Here is a 21742-nt window from a genome sequence, read left to right on the forward strand (position 1 = left end):
GGAAAACGCTTGGCAGCCTTCTCTCCCGTAATGTGTGAGAACAACACCAGTAAGAGAGTATCTCAAAACTAACTTTAAAAAAGTTCCCATTATTAGAAATGGGTATTTAAAAATATCTACGAATAGCACATGTAACAAGACTTTAAGCAGAGGGTTTAACAGACTGTTGTAGAAAATTTTAATATGCAGACCGTAGTGTAACGAAATTTCTTATTTGGGGGTTTCTACTTTATACTGATAGCCATATAATGATAAGATTTTCTTTTTTGATTTTGGAAATGGAAGTGTACTTTCTTGTGTAGCTGCTATTTAAGAAAGATCTAGAATGTCAGAGTAATTGAAGTTCCTTTTATAACTTGACTTAAGAGATTTGCTCACTCAGAGTAATGGATGTGCAATACTCACAATCATGTTAAAAAATTTAAAAAGTTTATGATTTGTTGGATATAATTTAATATTTTAATAATGTTTATTAACCTCTTCTTCCCCTAAACTATGAAATAAAGGGGAAGTGATCACGTTGTACTTTACAGACAAGAAACCGAGCAGTGAGGAGGAAAACCACTTATCTAAGGACTTTCTAATCTACAGTAAACACACAGAAGAGTATTGGATTATTTTGATTCCTGTGCCATTTTGTTATCTACCGTTCGCTGTAAAAGGAGAAGTTCTCCTCCCTTCCCAGCCCCACGTCTAAACTTACAGACTGGCTGCAGATCCCACTGTTAGCCTTTCTACCTAAATCCCACTTTATTCAGTGGAGCTCAGTGATTAATTACTGGTAATTAATTTTTATCATTACTTAAAGTATTCTGACAATACAAACAGGCACACTTCAACAAATTTTATTTTTATTTCAAGTTCCAGGGTACATCCAGGCAGGACGTGCAGCTTTGTTACGCAGGTAAACGTGTGCCATGGTGGTTTGCTGCATCTACCAACCCATCACCTGGGTATTAAGCCTAGTGTGCATGACCTGTCCTTCCTATTGCTCTCCCTCCCCCAACCCCACCCGCTGAGAGGCAGGGTGTGCTGTTTCTCTCCCTGTGTCCATATGTTCTCATAGGCACACTTTTGCGAGACAATCTAGTCAAGTGATGGAGGGACAGCAGCTTGCCTGTCCGGTCTTTTCTCCTCCAAAGGCTCAGAAACTAAAGGCACTGTTCTGAGAGGAGCTGGAAGAAGTGAGGAATTAAGAGACTTCTTTTGGGACCTAGTTAGGCAGAGTCGATCTTGTCTTACCTTTGAAACACCAAGCGGGCCTCACTGTATTTTATGTCAGTGTTGAGCTTCAGGTAGCCGCGCCAGTGTCTTCTGCTGCTCACTGGTGAGATCCAGCTTGACCTTACAGCGGCAATCACGTTAAGGGAGAACAAGGTAAAGTAAGCACAAACAGAAACTTAGAGCTAGTTCTGAGCAAATGTGGATCTAGTTTTTTTTACATTAAAAGAAAACAAAAAGGAAGGCTGACTTTAGGTAACATTTATCCAATTTAGACTCAAATAAACCAAGAAGTTTATGAGGTCCAGTTTGTGGAGTGAAATATTGGCGTGAAGAGAATGGAAATTTTGCATGTAGGAAAATGTACGGGAGTAGAATTAGAGAAGGAAAAGTCACTAGTCACGACCCGATGTTGCTACAGCCGCACCAGCTACTTTGAATGGGAATTCAGTCTGTTATAACAAAGAGGGCCCTGTAAACGCTCCGTGATAAAAATGGCAAGTGCTTCTAGCCGTTGCTATTTTTTGAGCACTTGCTCAGTGCCAGCTATTGCTAAGCTCTTTACCTACATTATCTCAATTATTTAAAGGGTTCTGTTGCACAGAGGGACTCTGTAATTTTTTGCCCTCAATAACTTAATACTTTTAAAGAGCATTTCTTTATGTAAACACTTCCCTCTGGATTTGAAATTTTAGGAAATAAATGGGAAAATATTAGCTAATCTTGTACAAGAGAGAATGATAGTGTTGGGCATATGCTGTAAATTCTCCCCAGATTTCCCGAACTGTGATCCAAGGAATATTCTTCTGGGAGATATTATTAGATGTTCTGTAAAAAATGGGATTTGAAGCACTACATTCTGTATCCTTCTGCTGGGGAGTCACTAAGCCACACTGGGCTGTTAAAGGGTCTGAGAAGTTCTGCTTCAAATAAAATGGCGTTTGTTAAAAACGACGTTTACCATTTTCTTAATTTAAGTACAGAAGACTTTGAGAGGAATGGTCAGGGAGGGAGGATGGGAGAACATTCCACGAGGGCCTAGTGGGTGTTGGGAGATGATTCTGCTGGATGTCTCTTGTTTCCATACATCTTGCAAGAAGAGACACTGACTGCCTTTGTTCTGTACTATATTTTCAAGAAGGATGTTTTATAGAGAATAACCCTGGACAATAGAGATAGTATCTCCCTGCAGAGCAGAGGTAGGTTGTTTAGTACAACAAAGACAATAGATCCTTCCAGGACCAAGTTTAGGCATGCTTACCGACCATTATAAAATATTCAGGGGTTCCCTTTCTCCGGTAACACACACAACCCCTCCACGTGCGCAGATGTCACCTTCTTGGCCCTGTTCACATTCTCTGTGGGAATTTGGGGTCAGGGAACTAGCACAAATGCTGACATTCTGGCTCCCGTTGTCTCTTTGAGTAGTAAAATCTTTTGCCTCTGACCTCGCAGTCTTGAAGGAAGCTTTTGCAAGCATCTGTGAAACCATGGCAGATTAACTTGTTAACTTGCAATTAGAGTAAAATCTTAGACTTCTCACAATTTCTGAAGGGTTGGGTAGAGTAGGGTGAGAGAGAAGAATAGAGCGGCTGGAGCGAAGCCGTGAAGAATGGAGAAAACAAAAGCCTCCAAAGTTAAGCATCTTCTAAACAGTCTAGACTATCGACTCTCCTGGCAATGCTGCTGCTTTGAGCCAGCTAATCCCAGTTCCTCGAGCTTTCCTTTTAGGGTTTATTTGCTACACTTCAGTTATGTGTTGGTACTATTGTTTTCTGGGCTCGATTTTTCTAGGTATAGAATTTCTGTTTATATAATAAAACACCAAATGGTGCTGGATTATTAGTTTTGTAGCTGTTGTACATTTATGAAAAGAAGGACTAGGCAATTTACTCTGCTAGGCAATTTATGTGGGTTTTCTGATATAATCATTCATATCATTCAGGATTTTGGTATTGCTTTTTTTGAAATTTAGATGTGAAGAAATTTGACATTCTGTGAGGTGGTTCTTATAATATTCATTACTATCATTTATGAAGAGCTTATTAAACACCAATACTGTGCACTAAGCATAGGATATTCTCATCGTGACCCTAACCAGTTACTACTATTATCCGTATTTTATGCACGAGGAAACTGATATCCAGAGAGGAAGTGACCCTCCCAGGTCAGGTAATGAGTAGAGCTATAATTTAAATACTTGTACGTACCTATGACGTCAAAATCCAGTTTGCCGTGTTCCCCTCCACCGTCTGCCAAATTAAAGTTTTATGACATTATTTGGCTTGAACTGAGGGCGAGCATGTAGTTATAATCCAAACTAGACATTTTTGAGAGGAAAGGGGAACAATGTTAGTAATTGCACTAGGACAACAGGTATAGTCCAGAGTGTCCTAGAAAAGCAGGCTGTGTGTTCATTGTACTGTGTAAGTGAAATACCCACGTGAATGGTAGGATAGATTTTAGTCACATTTGCGCAATTGATTTTCGACAGGTGTGGTTCTAGGATATTATTTCCCATTGAGTCAATATACTGAATTCAAATAGTTTAAAATATTTTATGGTGCTTTTAAAAGTGTTTTATTGCCAAGGTAGACCCACCTGTATTGACAGTTCCAATACAGATAAAATGGATTACTGTACATCCTTTTCTCACACCTCAGTGTTTTATGAGTTTCTAGAACTTAGTGAAGTCTAAAGTAAAGGGAATATTTGTGACATTTTTAAAGCAAAACAGGAGAGAATTAATCTTTTCTCTCTTCTTCCACTCCCTCAAACTGAAGAACACGATTGACTTGGCTTTATATGGTACACATTCCTCATCTAAATGAAACCCAGCCGAGGATGGAAAATTGCAACACCCTCTTGTCTTCCTTGTGTCGACTGACAAAGGATAAGATTCTTCAACTTTGCTTTCCTGGACCTCCTTTTCAGTGACAGTTCTAAAAAGGAGAGAATAATAATTACTATAGAAGTCTGTGATGACGGTAATAGTTTTCTTGTGGTTTATACGTAATTAATTAGCCTCTACAGACGATGTTGGTGGTTTTCGATTAATTTTTGTTGTTGTGCTACTTGTCAGAAATTTTTTGACACTGGTGTTAGGCTGGCTTTGTAAATACATTCTGTACATTTTTCTATATTGAAATACTTTTGAAGAGTATATTCTGTGAAATGATTCTGTGGTCAAATGATATATCTTTTGCAGATTAACAATGTACGTATAAGCATGTTGGAAACTAGATGAAGTCCTAGAATGCTGGAAATAACTTGCTCTGTTTAGCGCAGCATTTCTCAAACTTAGACACTGAGTGCTTTTCTAGTGGAACGTGTATTAACTTTCTGTGGAAACCTCCAATCACACTTTGGAACACATTGGCATGTGTGTAGTTTTCTTTCTTTTTTTAAAAAATACCACCTCTATTGGTTCTCTATCTCCCTTTATTTTATAATTTTGTGTTGCCACTCTCTCCCCTTTTTTGAGTAGCTTTTGCCTTGAAATTAAAAAAAAAATTTAACCAAAAGTGTTACTTTTTCAAAGTTACTGTAATTCATTGTACTTGGAATCTCTTAATCTCCTTTTTCCTGCCCACCACGATTTGCTTTGTTCCTTTTTAAAACTTTTTAGTTTAATTATCATTTATTTTTATTCTTTTGGGACACGGAAAGCATTTAAGGCTATGAATTTGTCTTTGAATATAGCTTTGCCAGCAATCAAGTGGAGTGAGTTGCAGTACGGCTTGGCGAGAACAGCACTGGCTTAGGACACAGCTAGAGCTTTACCAGCGTCCTGCCACAGATTCCGTAATCTGGAACCTGTTTCTGCTTCTGTAAAATGACATTATTAATACTTACCTTTCAGGATTGAAAAAACATTTTTTTTTCCTGTGGCATTCATAGCGCAGTACCTAAAAGGTAGATGGCTGACCAGTGAATGCCTATCTTTTATGTTTTTCTAAATACTCTGTAATTTCAATTTCGATTTAGCTTTGTCACAGTAGTTTCACAGTAGCTGTTTAGGAGAGTAACTTTACTTCCCAAATAACGAAATTAAAAAACTTCTAATGTTGTAAACTATTTGAGTTTCATTTTTTTTCTGAGATCCCTTCTCTGTGGGAAGGGAGCTTTGTCTTTAGGAAGCTCTAAGCCTGTATTAGCTTGTGGCCCTTGAGGAAAGGGTCTTTTCTTTACAACATCAGGTCAATTTGAAAAAATCGATGTATGGGTCTTACTGGTACCAGGGAGAGTGCTACTAGGATGGGTCCAACCTGGACTACATGCTCACGCTGGTGGCCATGTAAGGTTCGTTCTGTTACCAATACACAGATTAACACATGTGTAACAATTACATAGCAGTAGTGAAAACAGATAGTCAATATGGTCTCCCCACAGTCTGTTAACTGAAATTCATGTAATCACTCACTTACTCAAAAGATGTTGAGAGTCTGCTCTGTCAGGTACTATTTAGGCATTTTGGATTTATCAGTCAACAGAAAGAAGATCCCAGACTTAATAGGACATAGATTCCAGCAAACATTTTTCTTATTTATTTGTTAATAATTATGTTTGTCCTCACTAGATATAAATTCCCTGGAATCAGCCTTTTTTTTTTTTTTTTTTTCTTATTCTCTACTGTATCCCTAGCATCTAGAAAATACTTGGTATGTTGTAGTATCTCAATAAACATTTGTCATGTGGAGGAAACTTGGGCACCCTTCTGGGTGGACAATGCATCTTGTTTTACTTTGTTGCCTAGTTGCTTATGTGGAGGAAACTTATTTTATCTCAGATAAATTGAAGAACTCAAGTTAACTGCAGCAGGTAAAAGTCCAAATGAATTTATTCTTTCTGTTTTTCCTTGTCTCTACTTCTTTCCTCTATCAATCTCCTGGATTTAAAATATGATAAAATCTGGGACATTTTTCTTGCTCACCAGTGGCCAAGAAACAGTGGAAATTGAATAAATACTTAACAAATGAGTGTTTCGATCATAAGAAACGGGGCATGTTTACCTCTCCGTTGTTGGCTGTTTGTGCAGTTGGGATTTGCAATCTTCCATGAATATGGAAGGAGTTGGCAATAGGCGTTTGGGAAGTAGAGGAAAAAGGTTAAGACAATGGTCCTGGCCTGGCATGGTGGTTCACGACTATAACCCCAGCACTTAGGGAGGCCGAGGTGAGTGGATTTCTTGAACTCAGGAGTTTGTCACTAGCTTGGACAGCATGGCAAAACCCTGTCTCTGCAAAACACACACAGAAAATTAGGCATGATACCATGTGCCTGTAATACCAGCTACTTGGGAGGCTGAGGTGGGAGGATCACTTGAGCCCAGGAGGCAGAGGGTGTGTTGAGCCAAGATCATGCCACTGCACATTCCAACCAGCCTGGACTACAGAGTAAGGCCCTGTCTCAAAAAAAAAAAAAAAAAAAAAAAAAGGCACTAGTTGCCTGAGAAAGCAGTTCCTGTCTAGTGAAGAGGTGACGACTGGCATTCTGGGTCTGGGTTGATATAGATTTTTGACTTGGTGAAGCCGGTACAATTTGGGGAGCTCTCTTTCGAACTTCCAGCCTTCTCTGCTCAACTTGGCTTTCCTATTCAGAGTCTGCTGTGACCTGAATGTTTGTGCCCCTCCCACCAACCCCAAATTCATGTATTGAAACCTGATCACAGATGTGATGGTATTGGAAGGTGCAGCCTTAGGGAGGTGTTTAGGTCGTGAGGGCGGTGCTATCACGAATGGGATCAGTGTCTCCATAAGGAGGCCCTAGAGAGTTGCCTTGCCCCTTTTACCATGTAGGGACACATCTAGAAGGTGCCGTCTATGAAATAGAAACAGGGCTCTTATCAGACACTGAATTGTTAGCACTTTGATCTCGGAATTCCCAACCTCCCATACGGTGGGAAATAGATTTCTGTTGTTTGTAAGTCACAAATTTGTGTGATATTTTCTTTTTGATGTTTTGCTATAGTAGCCCAAATGGACTAAGCCAGAATCAGAGCCATGCGTTTGATGGAAATCGCTCCTGATGTGTGGTGGACATAATACACCATGAATGTTCATACTTTGTACTGCTTTGTAACTGGGCATCTTTTTATAACATAAGCTTTTGAGGGAATGAACACTGAAATAGGAGAAAAGAGCAGATCAAGCACCACTTGATAATTACCGAGTCAATTGAAAAGTCGGTTACATTTGTCCTTGTAATGAGCACCGAAGAAAGAGTATTTTATAACATCCCCAGGAAACTCATTCTCGTTTGTTAGACATTTGTGCCAGGATGTTTTTTCTTTAATTACTCTAAAGAAATCTTTATTTTGCAGTGTAATTAAATGATAATGTGATTTTGTACATCTTCCGTTTCTTTTATGATAAACCTAAAGGGTTCCGGAGAAAACTAGAATATCATCCAATTTAAGGTGTTCTTTTTGGTCGTTAGGTTACAGTATTAAATCACTAAGACAACTTTGTCTCTTTTCTTTGTTGTTTTAGAAGAAATAATTTAGCAGAAAAAAAATGCACCTGCAAAAGAAAAGTTGTACACGTTGTTACTCGAAATGGAAGATGATTTGAAATCGAAACTGTATCATTTTTATGAGGCCTGTAGAAGAGTTATTTGTGAACATTTCTAGGCAAGTTTTTATGATAAGCATGTTTTCCTTTTCTTCAAGATGTTTTCCCTCATTCGTATCATATTTGGAACGTTATACCCTAAAAGTTTCCCCTACATGCTTCTAGAGTTAAGAATCCTTTTACCTGCTAGTTTCCTCTCTTGCTCATTCTCTCCTGGGACACTGATCTATTCTGTAATTCAGACCCTCAGTTGAAAAGGAACTGACAGGTATGTGACTAAGAGAGGGCTTATGTATTCCCTGAGCCATGTTCCATCAATCACCTAGCCACTTTACCTAAAGGCTGAAAACCGAATCATTTCTTCCAGTGCCGCATGCCAGAAGGCACTTGATTTAGAAATATGGCTAATGTGGGCTATACTTAACTCTTTTATATATTTTATTTCTGTTCTTTGTTTTAACATATGGCATATAATTTTGTACTAATTTCAGAGATAGGCAATTAAAATTTTGCATTTCCCCGTACCACAAGTCTTGTTAATGGGTATACTAAGTTACATGAAAACACATGTATATTAATCAATAATTTACCTTCAATCACAGTTATCTGTATGATGCCTTTCCTCTGAGTCACTGGTGGAGCACAGTTTGGCAATGAGAAAGCAACAGTTGTTACTGATTTTGCATTCTTTTGGCAGAGTTGCAACAATTTTGCCATACCCTGATCCAGTAGAGATATCAGATAGATTTCTATACTGTACTTGCATTTGAAATTTCTTCCTCTGTTTTTACTCTTTTTTTTTCCATCAGCTTATAACATCATAACATTGATTAGCGCAAGTAATGTATTATTCATGCCATTCTGGTTTCATTCCATTAGTGCTAGGGGTATTAGTATTCAGTATAAGAGATACAGTTATGTCAAGGGCCCTCTGGATCAGCTAGTCTTGTTTTGCATTTGTTACACATTCATAGGAGAGACTTCTTTGTAGAGTAGATCTTTTTATTTTGTTGGTGTCAACTGGAATGAAATGAGAGCCTAATATGAGGCTGATGTGTAAATATAACATTTTAAATTTTTTTATTTTACAAATAATTATGTAAAATTTGAAAAATTTGGAATGTCTAAAAATTGGAAATATGTAAGTAGGGAAATAAATTATTCTGTATTTTCATCATCCTATTGACATGTTGATTTTACTTTCTAGTCTTCTTTTATTTAAAGAATAAAGTTCATGTTATATATGCAGTTTTGAATACTGATTTTTAGCATTACATGATTCATACTTTGCCATATAATATTTTTAAAACTTGATTTTTGAGGAGTACATAATTGTTTATATTATCATGTCATTTTCAACCATTCTCAATTCTCAAATATTTTTTCATAGTTTATTTTTTAATAAATAATAATGTACATCTTCGTTTATAAATCTTTGACCTTATCTCTGGTTATTTCCATACGATAGATTTCTAGAAGTGAAATTATTGGGCCAAATTAGCCTTTAAAAAACTCTTGATACATATTGCCAAACAACTTTCTAAATACACTAAATTTTAATTTTCTGTTTGCTAAAAAAAACTTTCTGTTTTAGCTTAGGTTGCTGTAAAGTCATTTTTGTTTGAATGTGTATCTGTCTTTTTAATAATACGTTCATTAAAATAGACAAGTTAGAACATCGTTAGATTACTGAACAACCGAAACAACTCAGTGGAGAGCCTTCTAATGCTGAGAGCTGTCTGACATATTGGTGGGCCGTCTTTTCTTAGTGTGTAATTTTTGATGATTTAAATTGCCAGATCCTGTAGCTAAATGTTTGAATGGAAATATCATGTAGGCATCTGAGCATTCGGACAGATAACAGTTCTTTGAGTCTGCTGTGGAAAAATGGGAGCTGCTGTCTGCCGCTTCACCAATAATAACTGAGATTATGTTGTGTTTCACCTGTTTTTATCCATTCATAGAACGATTTGGTGACTTAATTTTGTATTTGTAATCATGTCAAAATTGGTACAAAGTCTAGGTGATCTAATCAAAATGAGTTACATTTGAAATCATACTGCTGCTCATTTGCTTATTGGACCGTAAAGAATGGAGTCTAAAATGTACAGGGACGGTCATGACATGATATTATGTGAATTTAATGTAGTATTGCGGAATTGACCTCGGGAAATATGCAGGAAGTCCTAAGTTCAGAGAAAATGTTTTAATTAAAATATCGTGACTCCGTTTTACCCTTCCATCACAAGGCATTTTGAGGAATATTATGAAATTTCACTTCCTTTATTAAGACTACATAAAATGGATAATGATTTCTTGTCCTCTGCCCAATTTGCCTGGAAAATTAATTTACTGAATTATAAAATAACTGTAAAATTTAGGTGTATTAAATATCACATGTTAAGAAGGTGTTTGATTGGTGGTCTTCCTACTTGAGCACTTCTCTTTAGGTTCCGCATTGGTTGATATCTTATTGATGGTAAAAGGAAGTAAAAAGGAAGCACAGGGATTACCAGAATACTTGGAGTCATCAAAAATTCTGTGTATACAATTTACTGGCTATAGGACCTTTGTTACTATCAAGGATTTGTTAAATTTTTGATACTTTATAAGCACAATTTCTTGTCTCTTAATGAGGAATGACATTAACTCAAAGATTGAATAATGAGTACAATATCCCTTTTGTAGACGTTCTTTAATAAAAATGTGTTATTTTCTTATGCTTGTATGTAAAATATGTGCAAGGTTCGGGCTAGAGCCAGGACTCTATTGAAAGAAACTAAATCCATTAAGTGTAGAGCACTCAGAAAGTAATGCCTTCAAAAACGTTTTTGTCTTCTCCTTGCAATATGGATGCATCAGTAGAGACTGAATTAAATACCAAGCATAGTATGTGGGTTGGCAACATCCTGCGTTTGCGCTGTTGGAACTAGTTGGCCCCGTTTGCGGGAATTATACTGATAAAGATAATAGTCACAAAATAGCAGTGTATGTTTTATGGAGCTGTATTTTCCACAAAGGCCATTCACTGGTTCCAAGAGGACTTGCTGTGTTCCCTTGTGACACTGCGTTTTGTCCCTTGTGCTTCAGATGTGTGAAAACTTTTGTGTTCATTATTATCAGTACTTCACAGTGAAGCAAGAGTACTCTAAAGAGTTATCAGCAGATTCCTTGGGCCAGAGGTATCACCAAGTGTTTACCTGGGGAAGGCGGCCTTGGTCTTCCCATGACCTTTTAGCAGCCTTCCCCAATTCTTTGAGATAGAGAGTTAACATATTTGTAGTCTTTTTTGTAAAGTGCTGTGCAAGTGCAACTTCAAGACAAGTCAGCCCCCTACCTTCCAAGTAGACTGCTGTGCTGAGGCCGGAGACAACACAGTGTGCCCTACTTAGGCAGGAGGTGTTGCTGTGCCATTACCTACTGTGCTTCTGCTACTTAACTATTCCCTGAATCTAGAGATGGGGGAGCCCTGTAGCAAAAACATATGCCATTGCTGTTGCTAGTTTTGTGAACTTAGATCCTATTTTTGCATTATGAAATAAGTGTGCTATAGTGTACTTGATGGAAGATGCTCAGTGGTTAAAACTTTTACTGTGTTATTACTAATGATTAATGTAATAGCCCTTTGACCACTGCCCCAGGTTTGAATCATCTGTCTTCTAACTTGAAGTGATCGTTCCTCAGAAAGTTTCCTGAGGATTATATAATTGACACTTGTAATTACATTATTTGTAATCTCAAACTTTTGTACTAGAAATAATGAATAAAAGCATTTCATTTTTCAAGTTTAAACCAATGGTTCTGTATTCATTAAAATTATTTAAAATGAATTTATTTGTTAAGAAAAGTCAGGCTGTTCTCTCTGCCATCAACTTTTAGATCCACCTTAATCATGGTATTTATAACGCTGTGTTGCAATAACTTGGCTACACATCTGTTTTCTTAACAAAGCTGTAAGCGGTTTAAAGGAGGGGGACTGTCTTCACTGATACCCCTAACTGTTAGTAAGTGTTCTCTTTGTGGATAGGTGCCAGATAAATGTTTTCCAACTTATCATGAATTGACTTAAGCATGGAATACTGCATAAAACACAAGTTATAAAGCATTAGCCATCTGAGAGAATTTCTGTGTGACTTGACTTGTAACTGTGACATAGTTTATTTAACATTAACTTAGGTGGTAAGATTTGTACATGAGTGAGGAAATTTAATATGTGATTTGAAAATATCAGGGATTAAGTAAAAGAAAAAGAAACCGCCTGCAGCTTTTATGTCTCAGTTGCACCAGTCTTTTGGACTCTATCTGTCCATCACAAGCTTGTCTCTGCTTTAGGCCCGCCTCAAACATTTAAGCCTTGTCTAGAAGGATAATTAGAAACCATCTAATTCAGGTTATTTCTATTAAGGTAAATAACGGAAACTTGCTTTGGCATTTAACCATCTAATTCAGGTTATTTCTATTAAGGTAAATAACTGAAACTTGCTTTGGCATTTTACCTCTTTGGAGTCAGAGCATGGCTCGCCCTTTGTGAGAGGCCATGAGGCTGCCCTCTCTGCTCCTGCACCAGCCTTCTTTCCAAACAGTGACCTGAGAGTGATCATCGAGTAGAACCAAGTGCTATATCAGGTTAACTCCAGAGTATTTTTAATGGATATTTAGAGACGCATCAGAGTGGTACCTGTCAGACTCATTTTTAATTCTGGGGAGAAAAATTCTTGAATTTCACGTAAATTCTTTACCTGGAAACACAGATTGATTTATGTTGAAGATTACTACTACACAAGAAGTGAGGGCTTCTTAGATAAAATGTGTATGTGTTCAGCGTATCTTTAAGAACAGCTTTTGGGCAGTGCCTCACGCCTGTGATCCCAGCACTTTCCGAGGCCTAGGTGGGCAGATCACCTGAGATCAGGAATTTGAGACCAGCCTGGCCAGTGTGCAGAAACCCCGTCTCTACTAAAAATACAAAAAAATTAGCCAGGCACTGTGGTGCGTGCCTATAACCGCAGCCACTTGAGAGGCTGAGGCAGGAGAATCGCTTCAACCGGGAAGGCAGAGGTTGCAGTGAGCCAAGATCGTACCACTGAACTCCAGCCTGGGTGACAGAGCAAGACTCCATCACAAAAACAAAACAAAAGAACCCCACAGCTTTTGTACAGCTATTTTGAACAGCTTTTGTAACTTATTCAACAAGTATTTTTGCTGGACATGGTGTTAAGGTTTGAAATATGGAGATGAAAAACACGTAGTCTCTCCTCTTTAGTAATTCTAACCCACTGGCAATAAAATGCAAAAAAGCATATGACTTGATTGTGAGACAGGCAAGGCAAGTGAGTCAACCTTGGTGTTTGGGTTTTGCATGAGATGCTTGTCTAGAACAGTACACTGTGTACAAGGAGAAATTTGATATGAAATAATGTCTCCTTGTAGCATAATGCAAGAAGGCCTAGACATTAGGTTGGCAGTTTTCCAGCTATGGGATCATGGAAAAGACTCTTATAAAAACTTTTGATCTTGTAAAAGACTCATAAAAATTCTAAGCCATAGGTTCATCCATTGAAGGTTGGAAATAATAAAGCTTATCTCATAGAGTTGTGTAGGTTAATTTATTTGAAGGTGCATTGTAAATCACAAAGTACCATACAGATTTGAGGTTAGTGTTATCAGTATTTGTTTGAATGGTGTGATGTCTAATGTTCTTTTGGTCTCACTTGCCCTGATCAGTACATGGTGTCGCTGTGTTCTTAGTTCAGCGTGGAGTAACAGTCATCCCTGTTTTCTTACTGGTTTTTGTTTTCTAAAGAAAGGGTAGTTTTAAAAATTCCTAAATGCATTACAGCTGGAGGCATTCCTTAACACATACAAATTATTTATTATTATTTTTTTGTTGAGACAGAGTTTCGCTCTTGTTACCCAGGCTGGAGTGTAATGGTGCAATCTCGGTTCACTGCAACCTCCGCCTCCTGGGTTCAGCCAATTCTCCCGCCTCAGCCTCCTGAATAGCTGGGATTACAGGCACGCGCCACCACGCCCAGCTAATTTTTTGTGTTTTTAGTAGAGACGGTTTTCACCATGTTGACCAGGATGGTCTCGATCTCTTGACCTCATGATCCACCCACCTCGGCCTCCCAAAGTGCTGGGATTACAGGCATGAGCCACCGCACCAGGCCTATACAAATTATGAAATATGGAATGGTGCTTGGTGGGGATGCTACTGTGTAGCACATGGAAGGTCATGGGCCATGGTTTTTTGTTTTGAGGGGCTCCACTTAGGTTTATTGAGGCTGTGCCTAAAGGTTTGAGGTCAAGAAAGGGAAGCTGCCAAAATTTCGAATTTCCTTCCTGAACGAGTTGTATATCAAGAACCTGAAATGTACTGAATCACAACACATTGTGTTAATTGATGTTAGAGAGACATAGGGAATTTTTGAACGTGGAAAAATTTCAAAGTCCACCAGTATACCATTTTATGAGGTAGGCCAAGCTCATAGGAAGCATAGGACCTAGTGCATGGTGTATACCATTTAGCAGTGAGGCAATTTATAATTTAATAAATGGGCATAATCAACAGCAATAGATGTTAGAAGAATGGTTGCTTTTGGGGAGGGAGAGGCATTAATTAGAAAAAGAAATAGAATTTTCAAGGGTGATGGAAATTGTTCATATTTTGAGTGGGGTATTAGTCATACAGGTAGATATATTTGTCAGAGTTCATTGAACTGAGAACTTAAAATCTGTGCGTTTTCTGAATGCTTCAACAAAAATAATAAGAAAAATGTTTAAAAGGAAAAAAATTACTAAGCATGAATGCAATAATCAAGTGGATATAGATTACTGTATAATGAGTGGAACATGTAATTGTGGGAGAAAGCGGAGTAAAAGAATCATGAACACAGGCTGGAGAGGTGTCAGTCCAGGGATGCCCCCGTTTATGAAAGTGTGAGCTGGGTTTTGGGGAAAGGATGAGCTGTTGATGGGCCAAAAAAAAAAATAGGGTGGAGAGAAAGATCCTTCAAATCTTGGAAACCATATGCCTAAGGGCTCAGAGGGAGCAGGGTACAAACTGAGGCAAGATGCCAGACGGATTTACAAAAAATATTTAATCTTCATTTTTATGTTTATTGTTTTAATGCATCTATTTATAAAATGAAAAGTATGGTAATACCTTATGGAAATCATCATTAATGATATTTTGGATTATTACTACATAAAAAATTTATGTATTTCTTTAGAACATTCTTTTTGAGATCTTGAGTATTCTGGTTAGTAAAGCCTGAAGCTTGAAAACCCACATAATTGTATTTATATAATATCTCTATTAAATCAAGAAGTTCATGTTTGCATGGTTATTAGCCCATTTAATTGCAACTAATGTATGCGTTCATGGCTTTTATCTCATTACCTTTTTGATTTGATTTCTTTCCTAAGAATCCATTATGAGGACTTGGACTCTTGTGGAGCTCAGAAAGTTTAGGGTGTGTTAAAAGAATTCCTTTTATAGGTTATCTCAACTCAAATATAGCAATGTTTTCAACCATCCCTGGCATATACTGGCATATACTTCTTCTTATTTGAGACAGAGTCTCACTCTGTCCCCCAGGCGGGAGTGTAATGGCACAATATTGGCTCACTGCAGCCTTTGCCTCCTGGATTCAAGTGCTTCTCCTGCCTGAGCGCCCTGAGTAGCTGGACTACAGGTGCCCACCACCATACCTGGCTAAGTTTTATATTTTTAGTAGAGATGGGTTTTCACCATGTTGGCCAGACTCATTTCAAACTCCTAACCTCAGATGATCCACTCGCCTCAGCCTCCCAAAGGGAGCTGTAATCTCAGCTGAGATTACAGATGTGAGCCACCGTGCCAGGCTGCTGGCATATGCTTCTAAGAAATTTCCTCTTTCAGTCAGTTTGACAGTTGAATCCATGAACTCTTGGTCTAAAAGCGCTTGATACTAATTATCATATTATGTTTGCCAAAGACCAGGAAAGAGATTTAGATAACAATAGTTTGCATCATTCAGGCGTGCTATAAAGCGCAGAGAATAAGCAGTGTGGTTTGTGGTGTGTGCGGTGTATGTAGCACACAGATGAACTTTGAAAAATAAGCGTTCTCGAGAAAGTATCAGTGGCCTGTATCTGAAGTACTCTGGAAACATTTCATCAAATTATTAAGTTCGTAGTGGAATGGAGGGAGCGAACATTAATCATGTCAGTAAGTGTTTTTTAAAATAGTAAGTTAAAGTCTTACAATTGATTAAAATGGAAGCAAGTGCATTTTGATCTGATAAATTATTTCTTCCTTCTGATTAAGAAAGAAAAGGTAATTAGCACCTCACAAATCAGCAGTGATGATGGGAATCTCCACCATAAATGTGCCAAGTGTAAGGATTATTGTCCCTCAAGGAAGGCGTGTGCGTTCAGGATAATGTGATCACCTCTTTTTTGGTCTCATTAGCTTGATGTTTGTCAGATTTCTTTAGTTAACCCAGGTCTGGTTAGAGTTATAAGCAGCCATTACCTGCATTGGTCCTTGTCCAATTTTCACACTGTGTAAATACAGGCAGAAATAAAAAAGTACTCCTTAGAAATAGCTCTGAAAACTGAGGAAGTCTATTGGAAACATAAAGCATATCTGGCATCTTATATGTCTTGTATGAAAAGTTAATGGAATTGGTTTTTATGACTGGCTTATGGAATCGGTCTCATTATTGCACTGTCACACCTTGTATGTGGATAAATGGGCAGATCATGTACTCATTTCTGTGAAAAATTATGACTACTTTGTAGTAGAACTGGCACCATTACCAAGAACTTATGAATTGGAGGTTGGTTTCGGTAAAAATGGAACTCGTTTTAAGCCAAATATCTTAAAACCCAAACCCTTCAATCCTAACTGTTCATGAGAATTAATTTTTGTTTGATAGAAAGGTGGAAATGGAAAAGAAGACTTGCTTGTCATTATGTCTGCTGGTTTATAAAGAGAAATCTGGAAAGGTTCATTCCTTCATATTCTGAGACTTAGCTGATGGAGGACTAAATTCGTCACTGGGATTCTCTTAAATCCAGATATCCTGTCTTTCATGCCCTTCCCTCGCAACTGGAAACCCCTGTATTTTTCTTCCCTCTAGACTCCATGCTTTAAAAATTGTCTCTCAAGGATGATAGATCAATTTTTACATGCTTTTATTAATACTGGATAGAACTGCATGTAAAAGTGTTTTATCAGTGTGAAATAATTGCTACAAAGAGGCTTGTCATTTTGCTTTACTTTGGAAGCCCAATTACACATAAACAAACAGTTTTTGGAATTTTAAAAGAACTGAAAATAACTTTTTGATTCTCTGTTTCACCTGTAAGGAGTTCATGTTGGCACCCTCTTACAGTCTTAGGAAGCATGGATTTATAATCATGCCAAAATGGGTTGCGTATGACACCAGACCCCTTCTGTGTGATTGTGAACGATAATGACTTTACTTAAGACAAGTGTAAGACAATAAAGTGAATGCCGAGAAAAGAAGTCATCAGCAGGAGTCTGTGAGTTCCCGAAACAGAGAGCTCAAACTGTGCCCATCACAAGTAGAGTAGTTTTAAAAATCAGTGAAGGTGTTTGAATTGATGAGCTGTTTGAATTTGTCCTCTGACCTCTGAAATGCCCTTTCCCATTACCTCCTCAGGTCTGAAAGATAATTACTCTCCTCTTCTTTCCCCCCTGAGGCAACCCTAGCCAGAATTTCAGCTTTGCCTTTTGAAGGGTGATACCCGTGGTGCAGCATATTGGGTCAGGATATGACCTTCACATCTGTATTTCACTAGAACCTCAGAATAGAGGGAGCCACCACCGTTGCTGTCTTAGATGGGTGCTTGGAGAAGTGCTCCCCAAATCCAAACCAGTCTGCATCTTGATAGTTCGAGGATCATTCTGTTCTGAAACTGCTTCTTTATTGTCAGTTTTGAAGAACGGTAACTCTATTATTGGGGAGATAAAAATGCAAATGGTCATTTGGAAGTAGTCAAAGATGATTAGTCATTTTACATGATCTCAATTCTTTTAAACAGTCTTTTTTTTCCAATGTGGCTAGCTACTGTATTAAGCACTTCTGGAGTTGCCGTAATGAACAGCTTAATCAGTTCATACACATTTGTTGTGCCCTGTTAAGGACTTTAATTGGAAATAGGATACATCTTTTAAGTAAGGACTAGTCATTAGAGAAAGCTGATTTGCAATAGTTAAATGTTCACATTATACTAAAGTGAGATATAAACACTCTTTTGTAACTTGCACGTTATTACAACATACAGATGTCTTGGCTCCAAAAGCACGTGTACTAAATGAGTGCTGCTTGGATTTATGCCAGGGTCAAGGCTTAGTGATCTTAAGTAAGAGCCCAGAACATCCCATGATGGGAGATCAACTAACTGCTTTTTATTCTAGGAGCTCCAGCTTATGCTTTGGAGTCTGTCGCTAGTGGAGAGTAGATGCCTAGTATAATCTGTTCTCTCTGCTCACAACTGAAGACAAAGCCTTATCAATATATGAAGACCTTAAAATACAACGGAAATTTTTGCAGAAAGTTCTTGTTTTAGGGCAAGTAGTGGCTGGTTTAGTGGCTTCCAAAACGGCTGGATTTTTAATAATATTCAGCTGTCCAGGGAAGCTGGGAGGGTAGAGTGCATCTTTCCCTGCATTTAGAAAAATGGTGCATGTATGTTGAGGGGAAGTGAGTAGAGAAGGGAGAGGGAGATGAAGAGGAACAAGCCTGTACAACAGGTTACATCTCTAAGTTGCGTTTTAAATTTCGCTGGAACTGGTCTCTGTTGGAGAATCCACGTACAGACCTACATCCTGTAGGAGGAAGCAAGAGCCTGGGTTTTTAGGCCTTTGAGCATTGACTGACTGACGGCTGAATGCAGATGCCAGTGGAGATTGAATTGTGCTAAATGTTCCTGTTGGAACTGTTACCATTTTAGCTAATGTTCTGTTTACAGAATTGCATAAGTTTTGAGTGCTCTGCCCATAATCCCTTTTCCCTCATAAGCCCTGTTATTTTCATAGCAATTTTGCAAAATGTGAAGTTTTGCGGGAACACGTGTATTGCATTTATGTCAGAAATGCCAGTACATAATGGTAAATATCTACTTAGTAAACTACTTGTATGTTGATGCATAAAGTAAAATTTTGTAACAAGACCTCAATGATCAGATTGAGAAACTGAGGTATGAAAAGGTTGTCTTCTTCTTAGTTGGAATGTTCTCTGTTTAGTAAAGACTATTCTAATCCATCTGAATGATATTGATATGGTTTGGCTGTGTTCCCGCTCGAATCTCATCTTGAATTGTAATCCCCACAATCCCCACGTGCTGATGGAGGGACCAGGTGGGAGGTGATTAAATCATGGGGGCGGTTCCCCCTTGATGTTCTCGTGCTAGTAAGTTCTCGTGAGATCTGGTGGTTTATAAGCATCTGGCATTTCCCCCGTGTGCACTTCTCTTTTTCCTGCCACCATGTGAGGAAGGTTTTGCTTCTCTTTCACCCTCTACCATGATTGTAAGTTTCCTGGGGCCTCCCCAGGCATGTGGAACTATGAGTCAATTAAGCCTTTCTTTGTAAATTAACCAGTCTCAGGTAGTATCTTTAGAGCAGTGTGAAAACAGACTAATATAGATGTTAATAGATTTTTGAAGTAGAAAATGTATAATTTGTATTATTCTTTCAAGTGATATATTAACAAAAACTCTAAATTTATTTTACTTGAGAGTGAGACATCTAAAATATGGTTGCTTAAGAATAAAAATAGCAACCACAGCAACAAAACCCTTTCCATGGAATCATAGTCGTAACACTTTACAGGTGAATAAAGGAGGCCTTAAAAATTCAGTCTTTGAGAGCAAAGAGAGTGATTTACTTGAGCCAAAAGTTTCTGCGCTTCTATGCCTAATATTAAGGTACAATTCTTCGTCCATAGTATTGCCATTTGGTCAATGTCTTGATAATAGTAAGTTAACATTTAATTATTAATTAAGCAGTATTAATAATTATTAATAAAAGCAAATGTTAAAGCTATTTTTTTGAAAGAGCTTGAAATTCCCTTACATTGTAAGTGTCATAACTGTGATTATATCACGTCTAAAAGCAGGTAAACAAGCGGTATTGACTGCACACCTGCCTATTACCATGATCAAACAACCTATCTGAAAGAGAAGGAGGCCTTCATTCAAGCTTTATTTGAAGTTGGAAGCTTGGTATCTGCCCTAGGAAAGGTAGAGAGTGATTAAATGAGAAAGCGGCTTAATTACTACCTTTTTCATTGTCTTACGTGCAGTTCTCCTCTTCGTCAAAGATGAGGCCACATATTTCATGGTCAGCCTATTCACTCTCATGCTGTGGAGGGAACAGCAAGCAATATTAGTGAAAGAAATCGGGTTGTTTGCCTTCCGTTCCCTTCGTCTGAAGCACACCAGTCCCTAATTTGGTCTGATGCTGAGCACTTCAGAGGACTTCCAGCTGGCATCCAGACAAAGCCTGAACATGTGGAGAACAGATTCCGTCTGAGTTGACTGCTAGGCTCATTTCACCCTAGATTGGCTAAAGGTGGCAAGTTCTGCTACCAAGAGAAGGTTTAATAGTTTAGAGGGGAAAAAGCCAACCACAGGTGGGAAAGAAACGAATGAATTTGTATGATAAGCAAAGAAGTATGTTATGTTATCCAAGGATGAAGCCTCAGTAGCATCCTTCCACAGGCCACGCAAGTATTTTTAGGGTTGTGTTTCTTACACGTGATCATGGAGGAAGAAAGAGGAAAACAAAGATCGCTAAAGATGTGCAAGAAGAGACAACCCAGACTATTCCACTTTATTCCTGGTTGGCAGATTCTCTCTTCACTTCTAGGCCAGATGGCCACAGACGGATATCACAACGAGAGGTTTCAGGTCCGCAGTTAATTACAGAAGCCGCGGGGAAGCAGTCAGAGTGGGCAGCTCACAAAGAAATAGATGTCAGAGGAAACCCGTTCAGTCAGACCTAGGGTTTTAGAGGACAAACCTCATTACAATGAGCAATTGAGTAATAACAAATAATTAACGTTGTTGGGAGTCATGGCTTGACTTGACTTTGAATATTGTCCTGACATTTTTTAAAAAGTGCATATAGAAGCTTTAGACCTGATTTAATGCTAGTCATCCAGCTGTTTCCAGAAAGACTTCTCATGCGTGTCTTAATCTGCTACTAGAGGTATTTAGTGTTATTTTAGAGAAGTTTACTATTGGGGTGTTAAATATTTGATGCCTATGGAATGATTAGGTTAATGATCTGAGGAGGCTGCTATGGGTTGTGTGTCTGTTACAGAATTTCTCTGATTTTAAAATCTCACAAATACTGACTTTTGATGACTTTTGCCCTTGGTATAGCAGGTTATTTTTGGAGACTTCCAAACAATTGAAGAATTAGAACTGATTTTAATGAATAAGGAAAGGTGGATATATCTTGTTCAGGTTCTGCGGCTTGCCTACATGCTATCTATTTTCATTACTAGCAGAACTCCTGTTTTGTTTGAGAAGTAGGGAGGGTAGTGGAGAAGGAATTGGGTGAGCAAGTTTTATTGATACCTAGTTTTGTTTTTTTTTTTTTTTTTAAAAAAAACAACCTTCTATTTTCTGGGCTCTTTTTCAGCTTAGAGTGGATGTGTTCCACAGTTCTGGCCTGTAAGTTGGAAGTTGAAGGCCTCCTGTCTTCTTTGATGTTCTGCCACTCTGATTCCTGGCTGCCAGTTTTCTGGACTCTGCTTATCCTGATAGCTACAACATTGCCTTGGTTTCCTGTGTGGGGGAAACCAAAGACTTGTTCTGACTTCAGCTCCGGTCAGACCTTTAGAAATTGCCCCAGTTCAGGCCTCCCTCCCTCCCTCATTTCATAGCCTTTCTGATGTCTATTCTTTTTAGCTTGGGTTGGTTTT

General features: G+C 38.2%; 1 protein-coding gene across 44 annotated transcripts in view; it reads left to right on the forward strand.

Moving 5' to 3' along the window:
• The window catches only part of BBS9 (Bardet-Biedl syndrome 9), a 749186-nt gene that overhangs the window by 302033 nt on the left and 425411 nt on the right, over nucleotides 1-21742 (forward strand). For 3 of the 44 annotated variants that reach the window (XM_054236992.2, XM_078342191.1, XM_078342192.1), the window contains one exon: nucleotides 4005-11585. The exons of the other annotated variants lie outside the window; for them this stretch is intronic. In XM_054236992.2, coding sequence (XP_054092967.2) covers nucleotides 4005-4052 — 48 coding nt within the window. In that variant the 3' untranslated portion in view covers nucleotides 4053-11585. Of the gene's footprint in view, nucleotides 1-4004; nucleotides 11586-21742 lie in introns of those variants that run through there. 44 annotated transcript variants of the gene reach the window in all.

This window comes from Callithrix jacchus, chromosome 11, assembly GCF_049354715.1.
Source record: "Callithrix jacchus isolate 240 chromosome 11, calJac240_pri, whole genome shotgun sequence".
NCBI classification, from domain to species: Eukaryota; Metazoa; Chordata; class Mammalia; order Primates; family Cebidae; genus Callithrix; species Callithrix jacchus.